This window comes from Grus americana, chromosome 5 (genome assembly GCF_028858705.1).
Source record: "Grus americana isolate bGruAme1 chromosome 5, bGruAme1.mat, whole genome shotgun sequence".
In the NCBI taxonomy this organism is placed as follows: Eukaryota; Metazoa; Chordata; class Aves; order Gruiformes; family Gruidae; genus Grus; species Grus americana.
In genome coordinates this window covers 30,791,188-30,818,418 of record NC_072856.1, presented here as the reverse complement: position 1 = coordinate 30,818,418, position 27,231 = coordinate 30,791,188, and the positions used below count along the sequence as shown (strand labels likewise).

The 27,231-nt window shown below is 40.2% G+C and overlaps 1 protein-coding gene across 8 annotated transcripts in view; it reads right to left on the bottom strand.

The window, feature by feature from the left end:
• The window catches only part of MIDEAS (mitotic deacetylase associated SANT domain protein), a 64,743-nt gene that overhangs the window by 25,044 nt on the left and 12,468 nt on the right, over positions 1–27,231 (bottom strand). For 3 of the 8 annotated variants that reach the window (XM_054826804.1, XM_054826800.1, XM_054826807.1), the window contains one exon: positions 1,546–3,235. In XM_054826804.1, the coding sequence (XP_054682779.1) occupies positions 1,546–3,000 (1,455 nt within the window). In that variant the 5' untranslated portion in view covers positions 3,001–3,235. Of the gene's footprint in view, positions 1–1,545; positions 3,236–4,572; positions 4,627–4,716; positions 6,428–6,458; positions 6,565–27,231 lie in introns of those variants that run through there. The other 5 variants (XM_054826802.1, XM_054826803.1, XM_054826805.1 and 2 more) reach the window with 4 other exon arrangements.

Below are 27,231 nucleotides of genomic sequence, written 5' to 3'. Positions count from 1 at the left end.
AAGCAAACGGGCTGCTTGCATAACTGCGAAGAACAAAAGAGCATCTATCAAAACACTTCTCCATTTGGTCTTTCTATTATGAATCAAGCTGCAAGCAGACATGCCTTCAAACAGCCAATTTCTTGCTTCACCTCTCAGGGCCTTTTCCTAGATGCTCTGTTAAGCTATTTTCTTGCCACCATGTTGGTGATCAGACTGCAATGTGAATCGTAGGCCCTCCTGCAATATAAACATACAAAGACTGGGAGAGTATGAGCAAATAGCTCATGCTGCTACTAGTTTTCTATCGAATCTGCTTGTTCAACTGGAGTTAGAGCAAAAAGGATTGAAGACAGCATCACCAGTCACTGGTTGCTGTCTGCTGTGCAAGAGATGGAGCAGGCTATGGATATTTGCCTCATTGTTTATTAGTTCAGTTCCTTCACTCAAACAGCACATCCCTCTAAGGAAGAGATTGGAAAAACAACCACAGCCAGACTAGGGAAAAAAACGATGACGAGAACAAGACAGGGAATAAAATTCCCTTCCCTTTGTTGTCTGACTGGGCAGCAACTCAAGTGGCAAAACTGTAGGTAAAAGTAGCTCATGCTCTAGCACCCGTATTTCATCAGCCTCCGGCAACAAAGCTTCCAAAGAAAAATGCATCTTTATTTCTCATGAGAGGCACTCAGTGAAAGAATAGTCAAACCACAACTGAAAGAAAACCTCCAAAAACCCTCAAAAAAACCCCACCCAACTTTAAAGTCCCACCACTTGCCTCCTCTAGGCTAGATAATTTTGAACCCTGTCATCTTGCCATATGGAATACATACAGTACAGTTTAGACTGATGGGACACCAAAAGGCTAAGAGTAGTCAACTACCCAATCGGTCAACACTCAATTTCTTCCCCACCAAGCCCTACAGAAGGTCTACAAGCAGACTTTGTCCTCAGGTTACCAATCTCTAAACATCCCTGCAGGCCATTTGCAGAAACAGGATACCACGTCAACCAGACCTTTGTTATGCCTGGTACAAGTTCTTCACCTAAGTGAGGCTTCCTCAGGCTTTTAATATTTGGGAAATATTGAACACGTAAACTTCATTATGTAATTTTCAGATAGCACAATTTAGAAACACTTCAACCGCTAAAATGGCAAAACTAGCAGTTAAGCACCAGTCTTTTAACGTAAAAGGAAGAGAACGTTAGATTGGTAAAAAGACACTAAGTGAACTGCTCACACTTATCTCTCTAAATTCCTGATCACTTTGACGCCTAAGCTGACAACGTCCATATCTTGAAGCCCTGGGCTAAAATCACATTCAGTATTAGTAAAATAAAACTGTCCTTAGGTGGTTTCACTGCACTAGGAGATCTCTGTTCTCCTGCATCTATGAATTACGGCAGCTGAAATTACGTGCCACCACTCCAGAGCAGCCCTTGCTGTACTACGCCACTTCTTGCATCAAGATACCATCCTATCCTGCATATGTACATAAATTCTTTTCATTTCAGCCCTATTTTGTAGTCTAAAACATGCTATATTGGTTAGGATGTATGCCTTACCTTTACATTCTGAAGAGAAGCCAGCTCAACAGCTTTTTGGGCCAAAGTTAGCAAATTGGCTTCTTGAGAAACACGCCGTCTCCGTCGTGTACTCTGGATTACACCACCTCTGACACCCTGAAAATCATTAGTTCTCTGAGTGTTTTCTTCAGCTGCTGCCGCCTGTTTCTCCCCATCTCTACCATTCTGGGCTGTGGCTTGCCTGTCTGGTTCCATCTGGCACAGCTCACTATTGACCAGGACATCCTTCTGGCCCAGATCCATTCTCTTGGGGTGCGAATAGCTACTTTTGTTGTGGGCCAGTGATTCAGGCGGCTGCTGTAATGGGACCTCTTGCTGATGTGCTTGCCAGTGATGTAGAAATAAATTGCTGGGTTGTTCTTCTGCCTGCTTGGAAGCCAACACTTCTCCTGTAGATGTCAGCAGGACACCTTCTTTGGAGAGTCTCCGTGACCTTCTTGGAAAGGGAATCTGGGTCTGAGGTAGCACAGTCTGTTGGTTCTGCTCTGTTAGAGCCTTGAATAGTTCCTGGTTCCGCTCTGTTTGCTGAAACTGGTGTGCCATCATGTGATGCTGAGGTGCCGCAGCTGCCACATGAGGCTGTGCTATGGAAGTAGTTTGCTGCAGACTGAAGGCTTGTGTGGCAGCCTGTTGCTGCTGCTGTTGAGGATAGAAATTTTCAAACAGTTGTAGCTGGGGAAGAGCTTGCTGTTTTTGTTGAGCAGTAAATGCTGGACTGGAAGAAGCTGGGGCTTCTTGAAAGACATGTAACAATTCAGGAAGACCCTGCTTTTGGCCTTGGTGACCAAATGCAAGTTGGAAAGGCTGCAACGGCAGACTTTGATTCTGCTGCTGCTGTTTCTGCATCTGATGAAAAGAATTCATTTGAGCTTGCTGTCTCACCAGTGCTTGCTGCTCCAGCTGAGCCTTCTGGGACATCATCTGCTGGACGGCATCTCCATACAAGTCCAGCTGTGACACGAACACTCCTTTCTCTTGATTTCTTTTAAGGGCTTCTGGGTGGCCATAGAAGCCTGGAGCACCAGCATTGGAGTGGGGTCCTTTTGGGTTGCCCCCAAAAACCATACTGTGGTTCCACATTGAAGGTGGAGACTGCCAGTGGCTGTCACCCCTCTCTGGCAACCGGTTTCCCATTAGTGAATTCTGCCATTTGACAGCTGTTACTGCCTGGGACATCATCATTGATTCTCCCCTATCTTGATTGTAAACAGAGTTCATCAAAGCAACATTGTTGGGAGGACTTGCTAATCCTCCTGTGTGAGGAATCTCCATAGTTTGGGAGACCGGAATATTCCCTCCATGACCATAGTACTGTCCTTCTTTAAGCTGCTGCTGTGATTCTTTTGATGATACAGCTATTTCCTGCTCATTAAAATAGGCAATTCGTTTCCCAGTCCTTTTGCTTGAAGACTTTTGCTGAGCCTGAAGATTCATGGTTCAGTCTATTCTCCCAGCTGCACACACTGTATTTACAATCCACCCATGCTTGAGGCTGGTGGAGGAAAGGCACGGAAGTCTCTCTTTTCCATTCAGTTTTAGTAATAAAGGGCAGGAAAGAAGTCCAGATGAAAGTGCATCCACTTCCTTTTTCTTCGTGTGCTTCTCCCACTTCTTTTCACTCTTATCCTTTGTGGTTCAGAGGTCAGTAGGGTCCACTTAGTTACAGGTCCTGAAATAGAGAAGCAATTGCAATGAATCATCAACAGACATAACTGGCATATAAATCTTCATGCAACAAGCAACAACGTGTATGTCTGTCCCATTTCCCATGGAAACGAAGACCAGGATAATACGTGTAAGGAATAATAGATCTGACCTGCTAGAGAATGTAAAACAAAACATCTGTTTTGTAAAACTAAGTTATCACACTGTATTTGCATGATGCAACTCCCAATTGCACACAGACTTCTGACTAATCACTCAAGCTCATCCTGAAGGTTTTTCTCTTTAATTCCCTCTCATCTGGCCAATTACTTCTATGTCTTCCTGTAGCCAGAATAATCTGTTTTTAATCTGAACTCAAAAACACGAACCAAAAAACCCTCGTGACTCACCAGAAGAAAAATAACATGTTAGGCCACGTTTCCCAAAGACATATAAAACACGCACATTACACGAAGGCTGCAGTCAAACTCGCAGCAAGATGCTCAATTTGGTGGTTTGAAGGAAAGGATCAGTCGGCAGCCCATCATTCACACCCCCCCCCCAATCATTACAGTTGCTTTGCAATTAGGAACTGCCCACTAAGCATCCATGCACTGAAGACAGGGCCTGTTCAACCTGTTGTCCTCTCAGATACTTTCTTCAACAGTTGAAAGCAACTGTTCCTGCTCAGGTCACACTCATGGAAAAGTAGTTCAGGCAGATTGTTATAGCTGCTCCCAGACACCAGCAAATATCTGTTAGCGTAAGCTACAAACATAAGAGAAAGCCTTTCTGGAACATGCAGTCTAGGACAATTCTACCCTCTTCTTCCACAGAAAAAAGCTATCCACAAACTTAGGCTTTAAAAGCCTAGTTTGCAGGATTAAGCTCTAATGTGTTAACACATACACTAGTATTTCTATTAGGATACCTAAAACCTTTTAAGAAGTTTAGTTTTAAATTTAATTAAATTCTTAAACTGCAACTAACACTCAAGTTGCTAAGTGTAAGGCTCTATTACTATCTCTTTTCAATATTCACTCTGTTCCACTTCAACTCACACTGCCAATATATTTCAGAAAGATTTTAATAAACTGTTAAAAACCTGTTCTTATTGCATCCCTTCTGCTATAAAATCAAGTTTCTCTTGAGTGGAGCAGGTAAGACTAATACACACATCACCTCCAATGAAATCTGCAATCCATTTATCTCTCTACATAAAACGAAAAATAAAAGCATGCAGCACACTCAAGTCCTATAACCTGAGTCTCCTCTAAACGGATATGGCTACAGTGGAGATTTTAATACTGGGGTGGGGTTGGGAGCATGATGAGGAGAAAAAGACAAAAGAGTTTAACTTACGCAACTTCCACCTCAGAGGCCAAGCTTGGCTTCAGTGCTCCTGGAACCATGGGCCTGTGTTTCAGAGCGAAGTGACTCACTTCCTCAGGCTGTTACATGGCTGTTCCCCCCCACGCTCCCTCCCCCTTCGCCTTGGCTACAAACCGTGGACCTCTGCCACCCTGTATCACGGAGCCAGGGTGTTCCTCCCTCCTCTAAGCACAACGTCTCGGCTCATTTTCCAGTCCTCTTTCAACAGGACAAAAATAACTCTAGGAGAAATTGTGAACACGTGAGATGGAAAATTCTCTCTAAACTGCAACTAGCACACAAACGAGGATTTCATAAAGTAAGTTTTTCCTATTTCAAAACTTCATTAGAAGAGGAAAAAACATCCTACAGCAGGAAACTGGATCCCTGGTAGCAAAAACGTAGAGGTGGAAAGGTTGCTATGTCTCTTAGGAGGCATTAATGTTATTCTCACTCCTTGCTTTTTGCAGTAGTGTTACAAATGTAACAGAGCTAACAGCTAAACCACAGTCCCTGAGGTAATACTACTAGCAGTGGTTGCTGACACAATCTTACTTTCTGAAATCATCACAAGCTATTTTTCTCTCCAAACTAGATAACCTTGTAACAGTTTTCCTTCCACAGATGCTTCTGCATGCTGTTGTATTGATCAGTCACCTAACTCCGAGGAAAACATGGCAAGTTTTTCTGTGTATCAGAAGACATTACTACTAGACCAAATTTAAACCTGCCAGACAACCTTTAGAAGCTCTGCTGTAGATTTCCTACACTTTGAGAGAGAACGCAAAGATAACTGCCTAAAAGCTGGCACACAACTTCAAGGGTCTGTGTTTTTAACACTTCTAAAAAAAGGAAGGAAAAAACCCCAAACAAACAGCTGATGCTGTTCTTAATAGTGGTAACTGAGATTTGCAACTACCATACACACAAGTATCCAGAAGACCTTTAGAAAGAGGGCTCTGAGGTTAGCGAGAAAATGTTGCATTAGCACAAACCTCCACTTGTGTTGGACTTTGGCTCTGTTTTTTCCATTACTAGGTAAGAAGCCACCAGCATTGCAAAGCCTAACTCAGTTTAGAACTGCACCTATCTAGGAAAGAGATGTAACAAAAATATTAATGTGCAAAGTTTACAAAAAAAGTAAGTTCAGAGATAACTTCCCTAAGAGCCATGCAATATTTTTTAGGACTCCCTTCATGGAACACAGAAGTACATATTCCTTTCCCTCCTTTAGGTTATCTCATCACTTGAGAAGACTGTAGTGATTGAAGAACAACTCAAGTTACAACAGCAGAAAAAACAGGATAGTGAAAATTACATTACTGGGGAGGAAAGAGATTTAAAGTACTTTGAACAAAACATGCTTATTGAACGTCCCAGCTCTCCCAATTGTGTGCAATAAATAAATTCTAACTAAGAGATCACCAAGGGAAAGAAAAAAAAAAGAGGATCTGGTGCATCCAGTATTAGATGGTAAAAGAACACATCACAAAATTAGCTTTTTAGAATTTCTTTCTATATAGAATAATTGCAGAAAAATATCCTGTATGTCATCCTAATAATAATAGTCCATAGTTTAAGCTGAAGTGATAAATGTTCAAGCTGCAGCATGACTATGCTCCAGGAAAGCTCACACTCGGCAGCTTCATTGGCTGAGCACTGCTGGCTCTATGACTAAGCAGGCTTCCCTCCCTGAGGTTGAGGGATGAGCTCACATTATCATCATCCTAGCCAATTACCAGCTTTGGGTTGGTTTTTTTTGTTTTGTTTTACTTTAATTTCAGCACAAGAGTCAGCCTGCAGTAGCACAGTAAAATGGCAACACACTTCCAGGCTTAAGTGTGTTTTGGAGCAGTGTGCCCCTGACCATTTCTTACCTTTGAATAAAGCACAGAGACAGTTCTGATACTGTAATTCCCAGAAGATATTGTGTCTTGCCTCGAAATATACCGAAGTGTTATGATACCTTGCATTGCTTATACACTGCACAGAGAAAAAGCAGAACCCAGCATCAGTATATTTTGTTTTAATAACTCTAAGATTTGGCATGCAACATCATCAGTTATTTTCACTTCCAGGAACTTCTGGCATGCAAGAACATCTCTCAGCCTTTCTTCAGATGAACATTAATTGCATGTCACCTCCTTTAATAATGTAAATATTATCAGATTTCTGAGGAATTTTTCATGTTGTAAGGCTTTATCTTCTAGACCTAAAAAGAATGTCAAATTAGATACACATCTACTCAATGGGCACTTATGCAGTATTTTCTGGAATGAAAAAAACCTAAGTAACCTATGGCACCTTACCAAGAGAAGTTAGGGTTAGCATTTTTAGCTAAAACCTCTCCAGCCTGCACTACGGCATTAATCAAACACATATAGAACACCATGTGGGCTAGATTTAGGCAAAGACTCCTGAAGGACTTACTTAAATATACAACAGCACTAAGGAGGAATGTCTGCCTGCATCCAGGATGCTGTTCTCAAATTAATAAAGTCCTTTCAATTCAGAGATGTCTGAGGAGTGCAAGGCACAGGCACTCAGAGCCACTCCACTAGGCTGGTGCCAGCCCTGAGCACCCATTAGTAGATTTTACTCAACCCAAAGTAGGTTCTGCAGAATCGTTGAGACTTCCCTGTCCATTATAACCATCTTGTCCCAGTTTATCATTAGCCTGCAGAGTTTGCTATGAAACCTTTTTAATGTATTTCTTTTTTAAAGTTGAAAGGTTATTTGATTTAGAGGACAAATTAAAAACATTCCATTGCAACCATTTAATATAAAATGCCTTTATCTCCCTTTAAAACTTTTTGCCTGTATATTTCATAACCACCCATCATTATTCCATTTCTTTAAATACTCTTTTCACTAAGTATGTGCATATTTGTACAATTTCCCATAGCAAGTTCATGACCTCACACGCTGTAGTAACCTTAAACTCTTCAGCCCACCTGTTGAGGGCTGTGCTGTCCTGTGCTTTGCTTAGCTCATTTGCTACACCACCTATATTTGGCATGATAAGCAAGTTTAAATTTTGCACATTCCTAATCTCCTTTGAGATCATTTGCACACAATTCTCTATGACAGAATGCTGCAGAAATGACTCAGGAAAGGCTCTGACTTCTCCTCAAACCTTGGCAAAGTTAAGGATGCAGAAAATAATAACAAGTGGTCGCAGACCATCTCACCGCTTTAATCTTAGCTTCTAAATACTTCTATTTTTGGGGTTTTTTCATGTGGAAAAATACAAAGTGTTGATGGGTTCTAGCTAATGTACATTCTCAGCCTTAACAGCAACAATGCTGTCACAGTTCCTTACAGGAAATCTGTCAAAACAGAGTTATGAGAATAATTTCTCACTAAATCCTCCTGCTGCCAGCAACTCATATTACTGATCTCCTCTGTAAGAAGCTCCATCACTTTTAATGATGATGAACAGATTCCAAGAACAATTTTTACATTTAAGTCAAACACAGCAAGCTACTCAGTGTCCTTCCAAGACAGAGCAATCGAGCCTTCCTTCTCTAATTTGCTCATTATTATGGTCAAATCCCACATTTATGAAACAGGTAAAGAATCATAACAGCCATTTTACTAATAAGGAACAAAACCAGAGGAACTAACTCACTTCTAAGATCACACAACAAACCAGGTCAAAAATCAAGAACAGCATATAGGATACTAGCTACCAGTTCCCCTCCAATCCTGCAAAAAACCATGGGTTTAAATCTACACGCAAAAGATAAAAATTGGGCGTGCTACTTACACATGTGCAGAAAGGGCAAAGAACATTTAATTCCTCCAGTGCAATAGCAAGACAGAGGTAGCTCAATAGGGCAGGTTTTGTTTCTGGTTTTGGTGGTTTGTCTTTCTAAAATGACTGGAGACTTACTTTGTGGGCATCACAAACAAGAAACTTATTCCAGCTAACAGAAATTTCCCCCCATGAAACCACCACGACCTATTGCAACAATCTTGACTAAGAACCAAGGAAGCGATGGAAACATGGGACATTTTTTCTGTTTGGTAGAAGATTTGCAAATCTTATCGCACAGTTTATCCATATCCTATGCTTACGCTGCTGTATATGAAAACAGCTTCAATCTCATCTTCAAAAGCCTCTCCTGCACCCTCACTTTGTCACATTTTCTTCCAGACAGTTAGCTACACCAAAATTCCTGCAGATTGTTTGCAACCTCCCACTCACCACCTTCAGACACCTTGAACAGGAAAGATAACAGCACAGCTTTCCTACACATCGCACTGGGAAGGAACAAGAGAAAACAGAAAAATAGACCATGTTTGTAAATTCTATACAGCAAAGCACAGCAATCTATCTTCTGAAGAAAGGCAGAGGAAAGCTCAAAGCAACTGAGAAACATGACATTGTCCAAGAAAGCAAAAAATGTAAATGAAGGATGCTGGCTTTATGTCCCTGTCACCCTATCCCAAATGGCAGGGCATTTTCCACAGACACCTAGAAAGCCTGTCTCTACAGTAAACCATTTATTTTCCAAGAGTCTAGCACCACAGAAGAGCAGCAACGGAAGCCCAAAGTGAACAACCAAAACCAACCAACTCAACAGTCTCCAGTTTAAAAGAAGTCTACTGCAAAAGAATATAAGTAGGTAACAATCATCCCCCCCAACACCTCCAAGAAAGAAACTAATCTAGAGAACAGCATCAGATGAAAGTACTAGAATCAATAAAGCCTAAGAAATGGGGAAGGCTTACTTGTTTGCTAACATTGCATAGCAAAAAAGGAACTCTTTACAGTGCACCCACAATAGGGGCAAAGAGATCAAAGGAAAGCTGCTTCAAAGACAGACAGACAACAACAAAAGGGAAAACGCATCCAGGAAGCTTGACAACTTTCACTGTTGCCAGAAGGTGCCTGCCTGAGGCTAGCAAACACATACCTAAAAAAGTAGTACACATGGAAGGCGGTTAAGGCCTACCCAAATTTTCACGTGATTGGCCAAATGCAGAGAAAGACTGAAGCTATGACTGACTTCAAGTGTGCCTCTGCCCTGAGGACAGCATGGGTAAAATTACTTTGCTACCACTTTCACTTTCCCATTTTCAGAGGCTGGGAATTGATAAAAGCTGTATTAAACCACAGCGCTAACCAGAGATTCAAAGGTGAAGTCCATTAGCCCTGTGACATGAAGCAGGGAATACAATGGTCATGCTGAAGGACTATGTGCCAGCAAAATCAGGTAGCTTGTATTGCACCAATCCAGACCACTCCTGACGTTCAGCATCATAGGTTAATTACCTACAGCAAGCAAAATAACACAAAATGTAGAAAGATGTAATAAAGGAGAGTCAGTGAAAATGTGTTCTCATAGATGTTATTTAATTATTTCCTTGCCATTTGAATGGTCTTAAAATTCACCTAAGCATGCATTCTGATTATAATTTGACCTACTATTTACATCCATGGACATGGTTTTATTTATCCCCTATCACCACAATTTTCCACATTCCATCTAAACACACATATGCATTCTAGTATGCAGGACATTACAGAGAAGGATTTTTGGTTTTTGAATTAGGAGGTCTGAAGCACCACAGATGCAGCTCAAAAGGAAGTTTTCAGATAACAGTCCTATGAGAGGGGAGTTATATACTTTCAAAGGAATACTCAAAAAATAACCTATATTTTGGGTTGTCTACCTCAATTCAAGCTGTAAACTTGGTACAAGTATTGGAGGTTCACTTTTCAAAAGGCACCTCAGATTTTCCACATATTTTTGTTTTAAAGGTATGAGAAAGACACAAAAAAATTTTTAGAAAGAAAACACCCATTAAGTGCTGATTAGTCTCATCCTTAGAACAAACAAGCCCAGCAAAACCTGGCTTACATAAACAGCTCCACCAGAACAAAATCAGCATGGATGAGGAAGAAAAACTATTAAAAAGACAGACTGGAATTTGAAAACTAAGCAGATTATTAAACAAACAACAAAAGGAAAAAACCCTCCTGATTTATTTTAAAGGAACTATGTTGTTTCTACCAGCTATTGAAAGGGTACAAGTTAGATCCTCAGTGTAATTTGTTCTCAAACAAAACTGAGTGGTATTTCCAAAATAATTGAAATTTTGCCCAAACCTCATCTCACGAAAACAAAAGTCATGATTTGCACCAGACTCATCTTTTGTCTTGCACAGCAACAACATGCAGTTCTTAGAGAGAACTATGAGAAAGAGACAGCTATGTCAACTGGACTTTTGCAAACAAACCTGCAGGAAAGCCCATCTTTACAAATGGCTTTGCAACACAGTGCAGGCTTACCCTTTAACAAAATAGGTATATGGTACATTTCTTAAATTAGTTAATGTTTATAAACTGTACTGAAGTTAGGAGTATTAGTTGTTATAATCTGTCATCATGATAAATTCCATGATCTGAAGAGGCTTGGGCAGCCTTAGAGAGCAGAAAGAGCACAGCAATTAAGGAGTACCACAAAGTTACACGAACATACTATTCTTTCCCACTGGAAATGGGTTAACAGTTCTTCTAATTGTAAGCACTTAGCTAGCTATTTTAAGCTTTTTTGTTTGGAGCTGTCAGGGAAGGCAGTTGCTAGCAACAGAGACACCAATACTCCAACATGCAGGAATCACAGCAGGCTCTAAAGTCAGAATGGCAAAGAGCAGGCCAAAAGTTTCTCCCTGCCCTTGCATTCGCATAGCTGACATAACCACAACGTGTCCTTCGCTCCGAATGCCTCTCCCGCCACAAACACACCAGCTGCAGAATTGCACGGATACACCCCAGAGACAGACCAAATCTCTCTGCACTTTAGCCCTGAGAAGAAAACACATCTGAATGCACTTGTCTGCAACAGAAAAATTGCTGCAGGCTCAGTTTGTTTCCATCTTGACCTCTCCAGCACTCCATCACAAAACCAGACACACATAGGTGTCCACTGTGTGGAATACCACAGTCTGAGCACTTCACGGATTGCTTCAAGGCTTTTCAAGAGGTAACAGCCTACAAATAAGGGAAAAGAAAGTGGAAAGTTCATAGAGGTGATGATACTTTCCATTCCCAGAGGTTTCTTCATGAGAGACATAAATGCACTCAATACCTAGACTGCAGCTGACAGGAGAGACACTCTTGACGCCACCAAGTAGACATCATCACTCGCCGAAGTCTGGCTGAATAGCTGGAACTAAAAGCACAGGCAGAACCTCAAAGGATCTGGGACCAATTTCCAGCTCTGCTACAGACATGCATCTTAAGCAAGCCACTTCAGTTCATAAAATGAGAGTACCTGAAACCCAATGCACCAATATTCATGAAGTATTTGGAGGTCATAAAAGTCATATTATCTACGCACTAACAGGCTAGATGGGAATTCTTCCACAAAGACCTTAAAAGTCTAATTTGAGACATAATGCAACAAGGCAGCGATAACCGAAGAGGGAGGGGAGCAAAAAATGAAGGAAAAAGGTCACACAAATAACAACATAGTTGTTCTTTTGTCATATGCCTCCCTCTGCCTCACTCGACCCAGAAATATCTTTTTTGTTTTTCAGCAGTTATCTAAGCTGAAGCAATGCTGATGTTGGTTTGCCCACATCACCAGCCTTGCAGCCAGACAGATGCCAGTATTGACTGAGCTACTCTATTATAAAATTACTCAAGTAGGCAGTCTTTAACAGCACTGACATGACTTTAGTTCATATTTCTAAAATGATGTCTTTTAAGAAGTCTTGCGGTCACTGCTGAATATAAAAAAGTCTTTTTATTGTTTCGGTCTGTTACAAGGTACAGTAAGCTCTCAGACATGACTGGGGCTGTCAGGCATTACAACAATGCAGCTAGGTAAATGCACACTAGTTAATACTGGGGGTAGGAACACTGAAAGACATGGGCAAGCATAATCATCGCATGGTGGAAGCCAGCAAGGTTTAAAGAATCCAAGGGCCCAGAGAGAACTCTGATTTCTTAATCTTTAATTAAAGAATTATAGCACTCTCCAGGCTCCCAGATTCAGAGCTCCCTGCCAGTTACCTGCCAGACACCTGTCCAATCTCCTTTTAGACACAGGGATTTCAGTGAAGGAAAGAAAGAGCAGATGGTTGGCACTAATATTGGATCAAATACAAAGTGAGCCTCTTCCATTTCTGCAGTGGCTTATTTGTATCCTAACATTATAAAGCACTTCCACAATTGGGCCTAAGTGACACCAGCCTCATACTTAGTCAAACTCAGAAGCTTCTTAAAGATTCAGCTCAACAAGAACCTACCCAACCCGCACCTTATAACTAGAAAGGAAAAATGTCATTCAATAACAGCATGAGAAAAGGTGCCCTCTATCAAGAGCCCTTACAAAGCTATTTTATGTTGAGCAAAAGACTCAGTTCTTAGTAAAACCACAAAATAAAGGTTGTGATGATCAAGTTTAATATTTCAGGAAAAGTTAAAGTTTACACATTAGTCCACCTGCACATGGAATTCTGTGAATGTTAAGCAGATCAGAAGTATAACATGCTTTTACATTTCCTCCTGCACTTACATAGTTCACTCTGCAAGTCCTGGAACAATATAAATACATTCTAATCGAAGTCATGACATTTTTGGTCAATAATCCCACATTACACTTTGAATATCTGTATTTGCTATAGATACAAACCACGTAATTGCTATTAACAGTAAGTCCTTCCCAATTGTGGAAAAAACCCAGGCCATAAATAATTGGAAAGTCACACAGGAACTTACTAGAAAAGCTGGTAAGAGGATCAGTGCTAAACATTTGACCATCTCCAAAAGAAATTGCTAAGCATTAAGAAAAATTAAAATCCCTTATATAATATAGTTTTCATTCTCACAATTAAAGGCTAATGAACTAATCTTCCCTTCTGGTGTATGCATTCCATTAAGCAGATCCTCTCACACCAAAAAAAAAAAAAAGAAATTCTGAGATTAATGCTCCTTTACAATCCATATTGCACCTAGTGGATTCTATAGGATTTTTCCACACCAGCTAGCTAGCACTCTCTTATTTCAAATGATTTACTAGTTGAACTTATGTCCCACAGCTTCTGATGACTTCAGTATTTTCAACAAATCTCCAAACAATAAGAACGAACATCCAGTCTCCCATCAGCAGGCTGACATTCGTTACACAGTTCTCCCCCATTTGGAAGAGATCTACGAATCAACCAAGGCAGAAAAACATTCCTCTAGTTGCCACATTGAAGACGAATTTCATTTGGGGAAAGTAGTTGAAGGAACTTTCCCACAAACAAATGTGATGTTACTGGAATACTTAATATTTACGTAACACTTTGCAACAGTTAAAGCAATACATTAACACCAACTTCACAACACGTGTCATGTGCAACATTCTGTATTTTAACAGGTAAACAAAGAGAGACAAAGCAGCCTGTTTTGCACTAAAGAGCAAACACATAGCCAAGAAGAGATTATTCTTCTGGAATTCCTTGATCTCAGTTTTGTCCACTGTTCACTCCTTCATACTGTGCAGATACAGACTGCATTTGCAGGATTGTTCCTCATTTTGAACAGATGCAGCAAAACTCAGAAACTGGTATAGAACTTAAAATACCCTGTAGAACTCCCCCCACTCTGATGTAAATGTTAAGGGTATTTTGATATAAAAATCACAATGTTTTTTAAAGCACATAAAAGTTCACCCACCCATATCTGTAGAAGAACTCTAACATTAATATATATATATATGGCAGTATCATACTAGAGATCTCTAACCAACACTCCACAGATGCAGTGTGCTACGATGCCTTTGTACGGGTCCACAAACTCTGCCTGGAACCACAGGCTAAGGCGAAGGGCTCTTCCACTTCCATGAACTGTACTGGCTGAGGGTTTCACATTGTTTTAAGAAAATGATAACATTAGCCAGGTGTACTCTTCTTACTGTCCATGGCTTTGTTTCTTGCACTGTAGTACAGAAACTGAATTACAGCAATTTCTATTTTACAGTTGCACGGCCTCATAATCATAGTATAACAACACTATATACTCTTTAATGCACTTACTCTCGCAACGCCTCTTTAAGGGAGGGAACTACTATTATTCCCTTTTTATTGAAGGGGACTGAGTCTGAGAGAGACACTATGCAGTGACTTGCCTAAGAGGTCCATGACAGAGCAGGGAACCCAACTCAGTGTCAAGCTAGTGCCCTACCCTTTCTATCACCTTTAGTGTCTCACTCAGGTTGAAATCCTGTCCTAAGGATGGCTAAAGTGCAAGTGAAACCTCCTTGAAACATCTCTTCCTATTTCAGCCTGCCCACAAGACTGCATGGCGTGCATAATAATAAACTCAAGATAAGCATAGAGAAGTCAAAGTGGATCTAAAAATATTTTTCTAGCTTTTATTAGAGTTGTCACCTATAAGGCATATACGCACAGTAGTGCCCATGGGGGAGACAGGGCAATTCAGGAATACTAGGCAGACCTATTCAGGTCCAAACATGACGTTGTTATTAATGTTGTCTAGGGATTACGTAATGATGCTGAATAACTTAATCAAATCCCTTCCCTGCAAGCAATTACAAATTCAAATGAAGAAAGAAGGGAAGGAATATAATAATTTATAGCTATACATAGATTAGCTTTGATACATATTTTCATCTTTTTACATCACTTATGATCACCATAAGCATAAAATCACATTTTTACATCACTTATGATCACCATAAGCATAAAATCACATTTTGGAATTAAGAGAATAAAAAAAAAGGAAGAGGAGCTCTTAAATCCAGTAAAACAATGCTTTTAGCAATTACCATGACATGTATGTTCCTCCCATCTTTACAACCTCCTTCCCGACAACCACTCCAAGGGAAAGAATTTTTGTTCTTTTCCCACAACTGCAACATCTGAGGTGCCACAAATAAGAAACAGCTTTCAGGCCCACAAGAAACAGATGCATGAGTTACACATGTTCAGAGCCCACCCGTGCAGGGACAAGTTTCCACCCCTTGAACCCTCTAACTGAATCTTCTGTTTAACTCTGTCTCCAGCCAAGTTAAGAGCAAAACTTGTACTGATTTTCAGCAGGAGCATGGCAGACATCACAGCAGTTGGTCTGCAGGAACAAGGACTCTTTCAGCAGACCACAGAAGCTGCTCTGCACTGGCCGTTCTGAGGCCCCAGAGGTGGGGGGGGCATCATGGTTCCTTGGTCCCAGTTTTGCTCTGCACCCGCGAACGTTCGATTTCTATCATTTAAGGGGGGAGAGGGGGAAGGGAGGGGCAGAACCATCACATGCTTGGTTGTGAAATATAATGAAGTGTCATGGAAAAAATAAAATAGGGGCCAGAGTTTTTTAGATGCAAACACTAGAGATGCAATTGCAAGTCTTGTTTTCCCCCTTTCCATAAAAAGCTACGTATTTATAGCAGCTGTTTACAAAAAAAGCAAGGCTTGAGAGTTATGCACAAGGAATGCCAAGTCACAGTATTACTTAGAAAGAATGAACAAGTACCAATTTGCACATAACTGTGATGAAATTCACCTATTAGATTAAGACAATTCTGTTCCTAAATCTCCCACCACTTATATTTGTGACTTTGTTCTCTCTTACTTACTAAAAATCTTGAACACTCAGCACAAAAGGTTCCCTTGCAGACAAAATATGCCAAATCAGAGTCACGAAAGTACTGTCAGAGCAACAAAACTGAACAAAAAAGCAGAAGAAAGTTCACACTCATCACTACTTGCACATAAGACCATCAGGGAAAAAAGTTCAGATAAAAAACCAGCTTCTACATGTATATGGTTCTTACATGTAGCCGGTTACGTCTGTATTATTGTAGCCACTTCTATATTTACAGCTTTGCTTCATCAAGGTTACCACATTCTTCATGTATCTTCAGCCCACCTTCTGCAAGATGTGTGACCCTGGTATTGGCATAAAGCTTCACAGTAGCATCTGCACAGAGACAGGGATTTCCCCCAGCAACAGCTTCAGAGGCCCAGGGCTGAAGAATTTATCACTTTCGATTTTAGATTGAGGTCAAGTACAATGGCTGGTTTTCATTCATTTTGCAACATGTAGGAAGCTAACACTTCAGAAAAAGGTGAGACAACAAAAAAACTAGCAGGAAAAAGAAAATATCTCCCTTCTGAAACTAGAAGTTTATCGGTCCCTGCAGATGCTCTCCCAGTGCATTTTGTCCATTTTCTAGAACACAATGCCTTCCAGTTAAATATACTTAGTTCCACAAAGCTATCATGGCAGGACAAACTGTTTCAAAAGACGTGAACCACTCATCCAATTAAGCAACTGTAATAACTTCTTAGTGTGCCTTTTTTTTTTTTCTCAAGTATCTTCTCACAATTGGTTATTTCTTTAATGTAATTTTTTGACTTTTCCCTTACCTGAAAGTAATAGGACAAATTTGGACACAAAAAAGCTACAACTCAGCTCCCTTCCTTGAAGAAATAAAAGGTTTTCTCAATCATTTCACTTGTTAATATGTATATTTTTATTTTATGCACAGATATTTGCACAGTGAAGAGGAATTAACACTTTGTTTTTCTGATATGGAAAGAATATTGTGTGCCAAATTTCTCAGTATCATTGGAGGAACTATTTACAGTTTCAAAGATTGTGAATTCTCAAAAATCAGCTGAAAAATGTCATATACATACCTTCCCCTAACATTCAGTAGACATTGGATTCAAAGGTTTAGGTTTTTAACAGCAGCAGTCGGGAAAAAACCCACCTGTCAGTTGCTCAACTCCCAGTATCACTTCACTAGCTCTCTAGTCAAATTCTAAAATAAGCAGATCTGCAACTCTAATGTTAAAAAAGGAAATTGCTTACCACACTCCAACTTTTCAAGCTTTTTATACCTTAAGCAAGTAAAATGATACTTCTGGTGGGTTTTGAATAAACAGTTTCAGGTAAAGTCTGTAGCAATAAAGACACTTTGCTTGCCTAGCTGCAATAGTAAAAATTTCCTCAGCCAAATATGGATGCATTCTTTTCCTGTTCATTCTGAAGAGCTAACTCTTCAGTAACAATATCCACTCACTGTGTGTTTCTTGCTGATCTGTGTACTTAGAACAGTCTCCACCATTGAAAGCGACTTAGCTGTTTCACTAAACCAGCCTAGGACTAATTTCCACAATCATTCTGGGGAGGAATGGGGGAAGATGTATACTTGCAAATGGTTAACACTTCCTCCCTCTCCCTCCAAGCAAATTGCACACATAAGCAAAAAGGCAAGGGAAATAATTAACCTTCCAACTCCTGAATTTTGGCTTCAATTCCCTAAAGTAGCTTCATGCACAAAATCGACATGTGGAAAGAATAATCAGTGGTGACCAATTTGCTGAGAGTTGTGGAAAACTGGCCTGTGGAGCACAGCAAGTTCTCGCCAGAGATCTGCTGCAGTCTCTTCTGCTGTGCAGACCTTAGTGAACGTGCACCGCAAAAGCAGCATTGTGTCCTTCCCAGGCATTCTGGAAAACCTCAGCGGTTAAAAGCAATCACTGACCACCTCTTCCCTCCCATGCTAAAGCTTAACAACTTTTTTTTTTTTTTTTTTTTAAGAAATAAAAGGACAGACATAAAATTACAAACACATGGACTAACTTAAAGTTACTTTTTAGTCTTTAAAGCATGCAACTCCATCACAAGGCCCTAAAGCCTCCTCTGGATACTGGCACCATTTCTGTCAGGAGATACAATCCATTTATTTTCAGACACAGAAGGGTGGTGGTGTTTTAATCTACAAGTTTGCTTTCAGTTCAAAGCTGCCTTTTCAAAGCAAAATCCCTCATCATTAAAGTATCTTAGTATTTGAAGACGAAGTGACGAACAATATTTCATTAGAGTATTCATTAAAGAACTCCCTCATTCAAAGAAAAAAAACCAAAATCTGGAATGCTTTTATACCAGATCCACTATTTTAACATCATAATTCCTTTCTGAAGAAGCAACAGCTCTCATAAGTGCTGTCTGCATATAATTTTAGCTCTGTACTTTGCGCTACTTATTATCAAATTTTTTAGGAAGTGTATCTGTAATTACTAAATATCTTCCAAATTTGCCCTTTTTTTTAAAAAAAAAAAAAAAAAAAGTAGTCTTATTTTTCTATCCAAAATGAAATCTGTATTTTGGAGGTGGCAAGACACTGGGTTTCCCCCTGGCAGGGAAAGGCTATCCTCCCCTGCTCTCTTTGAGCATACCAACACCCAGTATGTTACTACCTCTGGCACCTACATCTCTACTATCCAGGTCCACTCACACTGCTGTAAAAGAACTGCTCCCGGACACTTTTTAGGCATCTGGGGACCAATAAATTTTAATTTACATTGCTGTTGTAGCTCATGGCCTGTATCTCCCTAGCTCCTTTAGTTTTTCAAACTCCCTAAGATCGCTATCTCATTCCTACTATGCAGGAGTAGTGCTCTCAAATCACTGCTGCAAGAAGCGAGTGTAAGCACAAATTTCCATTTATAGCTCTCTACTAAAAAGTTTTTTCTCTTGTTGAGGCAAACGCTGGCATCGGTATGATTACAATCCATCTGTGCATATATCTGGTAGAAAAGTTATTTCCTCTTAGAGGGCTATATTTATTTAGCCCTAGTACAGCTGCTCCAAAGCCACTTGGAGTCTAAGAGCGTGCTTTTCTGATGCTGCATTTTCCAATGAAATGCATCAGCTGCTGAGCAAGACACCAAGTGACAGCCTGAAGAAACAGTATCTCTCAAAAGGTTTGTGTCCACCCTGCAGCTGAGCTCACCGGTCTCAAGAGTCATGAAGCACAGGCTGCCCTCAGAACCAGGCACCTGGCAGCTCCCCCTGCCCTTGCAGGCAGCCTGGCATGCCATGACCTGTGGCTGCTGCGGCTGCTGTGACATCCAGGCCCCCCACTCCATTAATTTAGCGCCCCCCCCCCCCCAGGCCCAGCCAGGCACTAAACACCCCTGCAAAGACAGGTGAGGCAACAGACGGTTGCAGCACAAGCATGGAGTCCTGCACCCTGTCCAGCAGTGCACATAAAGGCATCCCGGAATACATTCGTTTCATTTAGGTCTTGGATAAGGATTTTTTAATTTTTTTTTTTTAATATACAGCCCCTTCTGTTGTTTATGGTACTTGCTCTGCATTTCCACAAGCAAAGAATATACACAGCTTCTTTTTCAATTTCTGCGTTAGAAGGAAAGCAAGCTCCCTAAAATGATAAATTAGATTAAAAAGAGCCTAGCTACATCACAGTGTTCAGACTTTGCTAACAGGGAAGGTTTTTTTATTTTGAATATTTAAAAAACCATACACTGCTACCCACAACCCTCAAGAAAAACCCTAAAACAAAGCGTATCTCAACTGCTTTAATCCTCAACTTCCAAGAGATGCAATGCTTTCAATGAAATTAAGGCCATAACATATTTGCAGCCTGGTCAAAGTTGGTGTTCTCCCTTTACACTAGCATCCAATTTATATATTGGATATTTTGTTTGACAAGAAGAGGAGATGAATGCTATTTGCAAAGCACATTTTCTTTGAAGTCACAACAATAAGGAACACCTGTGATTAATAATCAGCTGTATTCTATCTTGGCTATACATTATACCTATACTGTATGTATACATGCATACATTTACATGACTAGATTCACTGCAGGTAAGAACCAATTTAAATGGAAAAAGTTTTGCATAAGTAGTTTTCTTAAATATTTTTTTCTTAAAATGATGCTTTATCCCGACAAACAAACAAGCGCAACAAAAAATCTGATTAAATTATGAAGCATATTAATGTCTTTGCAGTCATCAAGGAATTGTAAAAACACTCCTTTGTTTAAATTTTGAAATAAAACCAGTTATTTTGCTCTCAAGAAGTTCTTGTAAGAGATGCATCAAGGACTTCAGAGGTTTTTCACCTCCAAAAATTCAATTTGAGAAACTTCTCAGTTATCAAAAAACTACTAAGCAACAAGAAAGTACAGCTATATATTTTTCCATGTTTAACCAACAAGATGTTTGTAATTGTTAAACCTGTATTTAAGGTGATCTACAAAGAGAAGGGGAATAAAAAGATTTTTCAGCTGGAAATATTTTAAGTTACTGTGATGGAGGAAGCTTTTGTTCTTAAAACTAGGAACAGCTAATCTAAAATACTAGACAAATAAGTTATAGATTTATTAAAATGAATTTGAAAATTAGCACTGAGGGTACTGAAAAAAGAACTCATACTGTTTGAAACTAACACCTAATATACACTTCATGGGAAAAAAAAATCTTCAAAAATAAATTAACATCCCTGCCTTCAATTAAGATGTGAGACCCAAGACAATTTTTCCAGCAATTGTATTTAATAATAGTAAGGGACTGTTGCTGAATAGATAAGCTGACAGTTGACACTGTTCCAGGCACATGAGTTTTCCAGATCTTCCTTATTAAAAAAAAAATATTTAAAAAATTACTTGTATAAAAAAAGGGGATGTCACCTTGCTCTCCATGGTCCATTCAGCATGCCAAGTATTAACCGTTGCTTTATTTCTTCATCTGTTGGCATTTTTTAAATTGTTTGTATAACACGCAAAAATCAAATCAGTGGTTCTCTCCCTTCAAAGTGATTGGTAAATCATCTGTTCTCAAAATTCAGCATTTGAAAGAAATCCCGCCACGCTGGTGTGAGACAAGTGAAATATGTGAATGAATAAAGGGATATGGAATGATTAAGAATAATGGACACAGCTTTAACTTTTCATTAAGACAACTGCAAGTAACACTAAGTAAAATGCTTCAAAGTAACTTATTCCCAGCAATGAAGTAGTTTTCAACTAAAATGACAATGTAGTTGAGAATTTCTGATGGTGTAAGAGTACAGAATATTGAAAGCCAAAAGAAAACCAACTTTCTTCCAGAATAAGCTCCCAAGTTACTCCATGCAACCTTGTATAAGCTCTCCAAACCAGGACTATAGTAGTAGCTACAAGGAACCCACTACAAGAAAGCTTTCTTGTTCTTACTTTGTTATGCACTATGCTAAGTGGTAATAGTTTTGTGTAAATCAGTCACATGCAGAAAATTTATAATAGGAAGGGCAAAGTTTCCACAAGACTTTGCAGTTGTTACTGTCAGGTTTTGATCCTGTTTGCCGGGTCTGTCTAGCCACATAGTGCAAAAGCAGTATCGGTGTCATGCAAAATACAGCTGTGCTTCTGTGCATAAAAACAACTTCTCTCAGCTCCTTACTTGTGCACCATCCAATATTACCTGTGTGCAAGACAGCTGTGTCTTTTCTATGTTGTAGCATTTTGTGCCCAAGAGCAGTTATGAATCCAAGCTATACCTATTCCAAACGACGTGTGTAACACTATAAAGGGTTACAAACAAGCAATCTACCACCAAACCATTTTCACCCTTTTTCAAACAAGAAAAACCTCACACACTTCAAATCTGTTGTATGATGCATTAAGCATTTGCATGTTGACAGAGCAGTACTGGATTTTCATTAAAATATATCAACACTATGCAAAAATGTTCCATGGGAAAGCAAAGGGTTAAAACCTCCATTATAGTTGCCTCAAAGAAATAGTAGCAAGTAACTTGGCAAAATATTCACCAAGTTTCCTGCATTCAAAGTCATTACACTTTTCCCCTTCGGACAGGGTCACTATGTCCTGCCAATTCATGAGCTCCCAAAAATAAACTAGTTGAGTAACTAAAGATGTCAATAGATTTTCACATTCCCTCCATGCATCCAAACTGTACGGCTCAGATGGTTACTTGTAAACAGCCAGGCATCCTACACTTAATCTAGAGCACTTTCCCAGGCAAATTCTGTCACAACAACTCAGTTATATACCAGAATACCCTTCCACCTCCAAACTATACCTTTCTCTCATAAATCAAGTCACTCAGAAAGAACTGTCGTCTTAAAATACTTTTTAGCACACAGCAAAATTGAGTAGTTCTGTTCATCTTCACAATACAAAAAAAAAAACCCAACCCACAGTACAGCAGCTGACAGATGTATAACCACCTGGGGACAATGCCCTGGAATCACACTACAAGGGAGAAAGTTGAAGTACCACTTTGGTTTCTTCCATCTTTGACCTCTTCAATGACACTGACAAAGTTACCCAACTGAGAAACAGGAAAGTATGAAATAACTGCATAAGAGCCAGACTGAAATCCCCTAAGGGCACAGAACCACAGAGATGATAATTCTGTTCACTAACAACCTGATTTAAAGTCGAGTAGGTAACCTGGCTAGGAAAACTCTACTCAGTCTGCTCCACACAGAAATTGGTGCCACATTTCTACAGTGTAATCCAGAGGCCTCAGTTCTACATCTCAGATTTCCAGAACAAACATGAAGGGATAAAGCATCTTGCAGAAAACCAGAAGTAAGCATTTTAATCAGGATGTCCAGTCAAAAAGGCCCATAGAGGATGCATCATATAGGCAAACAAGTATCTGCATCTGAATGAAGAAAGTTGCTATTCTAAGGCTTAAGTGCCTCTATCTGCTGGAGGTCCACAGCACTGGCTCTTTCTAAAGAGAGTGCCAATAACTATTTCTGAACAACAAAGCCAGCTCCTTCTCAAACACAGTAGGTGTGAGAGGGTGTGACCTCCTATACAAAGCCTGCTGACAACACTCACCCAGCCATGGAGATGCAAATTCAGACTCACAAATCACACCTTACCCTAACGGAGCCCCCATCAATCAGCTCCCCTAGGTGGGGCAATGTCTCCATTCCCACTCTTGACATTGTGCCACCACTTGTTAGGTCAGAGTGCGGTTTGGTAGCCTCTTCGGTAGCCTCTTCGTTGAAGGTAATTACCTCACCTTAAAATGAGGGTGATAACAAGGCACAAACAACGTAAATTACGTGTCAGCAGTGAGACTGCAAGAAAGGGAGAAGGCTGGAAACTGTTGTATGTCCCATGGCACCAGAAAACACTTCCTCTTTGTATAGTGTTCTGTTACCTTCTCATTCAAGTCTATCTTTGGTCTTAGTTGTCCCATTGTGGTGGGTTGACCCTGGCTGGAGGCCAGGTGCCCACCAGAGCCGTTCTATCACTCCCCCTCCTTAACTAAACAGGGGAGAAAAGGTATAACGAAAAGCTTGCAGGTTGAGATAAGGACAGGGAGAGATCACTCACTAATTATCGTCACAAGCAAAACAGACTGAACTTAGAGAGGAAATTCATCTAATTCATTACCAAACAAAACAGAGCAGAAGAATGAGAAATAAAATCAAATCTTAAAACACCTCCCCCCACCCCTCCCATCTTCCCGGGCTCAACTTCACTTCCGGCTTCAACCTCCTCCCCCCCTCAGCGGCACAGGGGGACGGGGAATGGGGGTTACGGTCAGTTCATCTCACAGTGTTTCTGCCGCTTCTTCATCCTCAGGGGGAGGACTCCTCTCATCGTTGCCCTGCTCCAGCATGGAGTCCCTCTCACGGGGTGCAGACCTTCAGGAGCAAACTGCTCCAGCGTGGGGTCCCCCACGGGGTCACAAATCCTGCCAGCAAACCTGCCCTGGCATGGGCTCCCCTCTTCACGGGGCCACAGGTCCTGCCAGGAACTTGCTCCAGCGTGGGCTTCCCACGGGCCACAGCCTCCTTCAGGTGCCTCCACCTGCTCCAGTGTGGGGTCTTCCACGGGCTGCAGGTGGAATCTCTACACCCCCTCATCCTTCCTCCATGGGCTGCAGCGGGACAGCCTGCTTCACCATGGCCTTCACCACGGGCTGCAGGGGGATCTCTGCTCCGGCGCCTGGAGCACCTCCTGCCCCTCCTTCTGCACTGACCTGGGTGTCTGCAGAGTTTCTTACATCTTCTCACTCCTCTCTCCGGCTGCAAAAGCTCTCCCTCTCTAAGTGTTTTTTTTCTTCTTAAATATGTTATCACAGAGGCGCTGATTGGCTTGGCCTCGGCCAGCAGCGGGCCCGTCTTGGAGCCGGCTGGCATTGGCTCTATCAGACACAGGGGAAGCTTCTAGCAGCTTCTCACAGAAGCCACCCTGTAGACACCACCCCCCCCCCCCGCCCCCCCCAAAACCTTGCCACGCAAACCCAACACACCCATAGTTGTCTGACAGTTCGTAAATCTAAGTGTGGCCTTATATATTAGATGCAGGAAACTCCATGACTGGAAGACCTACTGGTCTTCTGGGTCAGGGCAAAGAGCAAGACTTCCTCCAAGCTCTAGGTACATGTTCCTTACTGCTGACCATTTTAGTTTCAGTATAAGCAGCTTGTTGTGTCTATGTATGACTAAAAGGCTCAGTGAAATCATAAATGCAAACACTTTCTCTCCCAGAATATTAACACTAGTTAACTTGGAGATAGAACACTAAAAGCACTTCAGGATAATAAAAGAGATTAAGAGCAAGATTTTACTTAAGATTTTTAAAGGCTAAACAAAGCCATTGACTTCTTGGTAAGAGTACGAATATGAATTCTTGAACATTTTAACCCAACTAATATGTTAGAAAGCTCCCCCCAACTGCAATTTCTAGGCTGTATTCCTGCAAACAGACCTCCATGAGAACTGCTGCTACCGACCCCGTCACAGCATTGCAACCTCCGCTGGCATATCAGATTCTCAAATTTGCTTTTGACAAAAGGGACACCTACAGATAGATCACTCAGACCTCTAAAGGTCTAAGTGTAGCCTCCATTTCTGTTACATATCATTCAAACTAAAATAGTAAAAACCTGCAGTAAAATCATATTGGCTCATAATATGAAAGAAACATAGTAAACAAACAGTAAAACATATACCACGTAGCCTGAGAATTACAGAGCAGGTGCAGTCTTTTTTGTTAATGCTCAGGATGTGAAGAGCAGAAGCAAGCAATCTTACGCAGATCTGAATTATTCTCACAAATCCTCTTCAGTAGATTTCTGCTCGCATTTTTGACAAGACACTATAGAAAACAAGATTATTATTTTTTTGTTTAAGAAAAGTTACCTTTCTGTATTAGACATCAAAGAGTTGCTGCAAACAGCAGTGCCATCTCTGCTCTTTAGCTGAGTAACGTGTGAACCAGCTCAAATATCAAATTTTCTTGTTTGCTTTTTGTCATCAGTCCTTGAAGTATGCTATTACAGTAGTAAACGCACGGAAGCGAGTGTTTACAATTCAAGATCCAAATCCAAGTATAATTTAAATACCAATACATTTCATAAAGGAAGCATTAAAAGCTTCTAAATCTAAGTACCTTCCTACCTGGGCACCTTTCTATTTTGTGTGTACATGAGAATGTATGTTTGGGGTTGTCTTTTAAAAACAAGAAGTTTTGCACTTTGATCTAAAATTGCTGGTCAGGATTGGAACAGATTATTGATTTAGATTTATCACCACTGGGGAAGAAAAACAAAACAAAACACTTCTGTTTAAAAAAAAAAATAGTAAAAGCCAATTCACTGCCAGCCAAATATATAGTCAGCACAAAAGCAGCAGCACCTTGCCAACATGGCTGTTTTAACATCAACTCCAAGTATCAAATGCACTATCCCTTTAACTAGATACCCAAGTACAGGTGGTCAAGCAATTGTTGATGTTGACAAGTACTTGGGCCACTGCCTTTGGTCTCATACTTGCCTAATGATACCTCTGACGGAGATGCCTTGTGGAGAAATCCATAAACTCATTAAAAAGCAGCAGTGCAACCTGAAGTCCAGTGAAAGGTGTCTAACCTTACTCTACCACCGTTGTGTTGGAGAAATGCCTTGCTTCTTTATGACCAGTCTGCCCAAGTTTGTCTCCTGTGCTTTGCAATTTAACAAATAGATTCTTATGTCATTCTTAGACAAACAAACAAAACCCTGCATCTTGGTATACATGTGTGCACAGGCAGGCTAGCTCGTTTTAAAATGCCAGGAGAGATTACCTGAATGAGGAAACTGAATCTTCCAGTGTGCAATTTGTATCAAGAGTAATTATTATTTAAGAGCTCTTCCAGCTATAAAGAAAAACTTTAAAAATCAAGGATTCAAATCTGCATTTTATTTCTTTTGTTAACAAAGCTCTCTGTATTTTAATTTCCTCTGTAAAGGTAAGGTAACTAGGTTTATTCATATTGCAAATGAAAAACCTCAGATAGGCTTTTTCATTTTTTTAAAGAAAAAATATCAGCATTGACTTCAATGAAGCTTCTTGCGAGGCAGCCCATTACTCACCATTAACAGATGTAAAACCTAAGCAAAGTATGATGCACACCAAACTCCCTAGGTTTTTAATACCTCAATACTTCAAATGTTTATTCTTTGCATCTCAAATTCAAAATGAAAATGAATTGTTTATAAGGAGTTCCACATTCTTCTTTTCATATTCTTAGGCAATAAAAGAGCATTTTTATTACAGAACAAATTTTTCTATATAAAAAAAGTTACAGTACTTTTTCTATAGAAAGAAATAGTAGCAATAGCAAAATGAATCAGCTAGTACCGTACCTGAAATAATTCACTTTTACCAAAGAAAGAGCAGCATTTAAAAAAAAAAAAAACAAACCAAAAAGAAAAACAAAACAAACAGTCATCAAAGCAGTTCTCATATTTCAACAGGAAAGAAGAAATGTCTTAAATGTATATTGCATTTTTGCATGTATTTAAAAAAATCATGGTAACAAAGACCACTTCAATACTGAAATTAAATCAGAAAAAAAA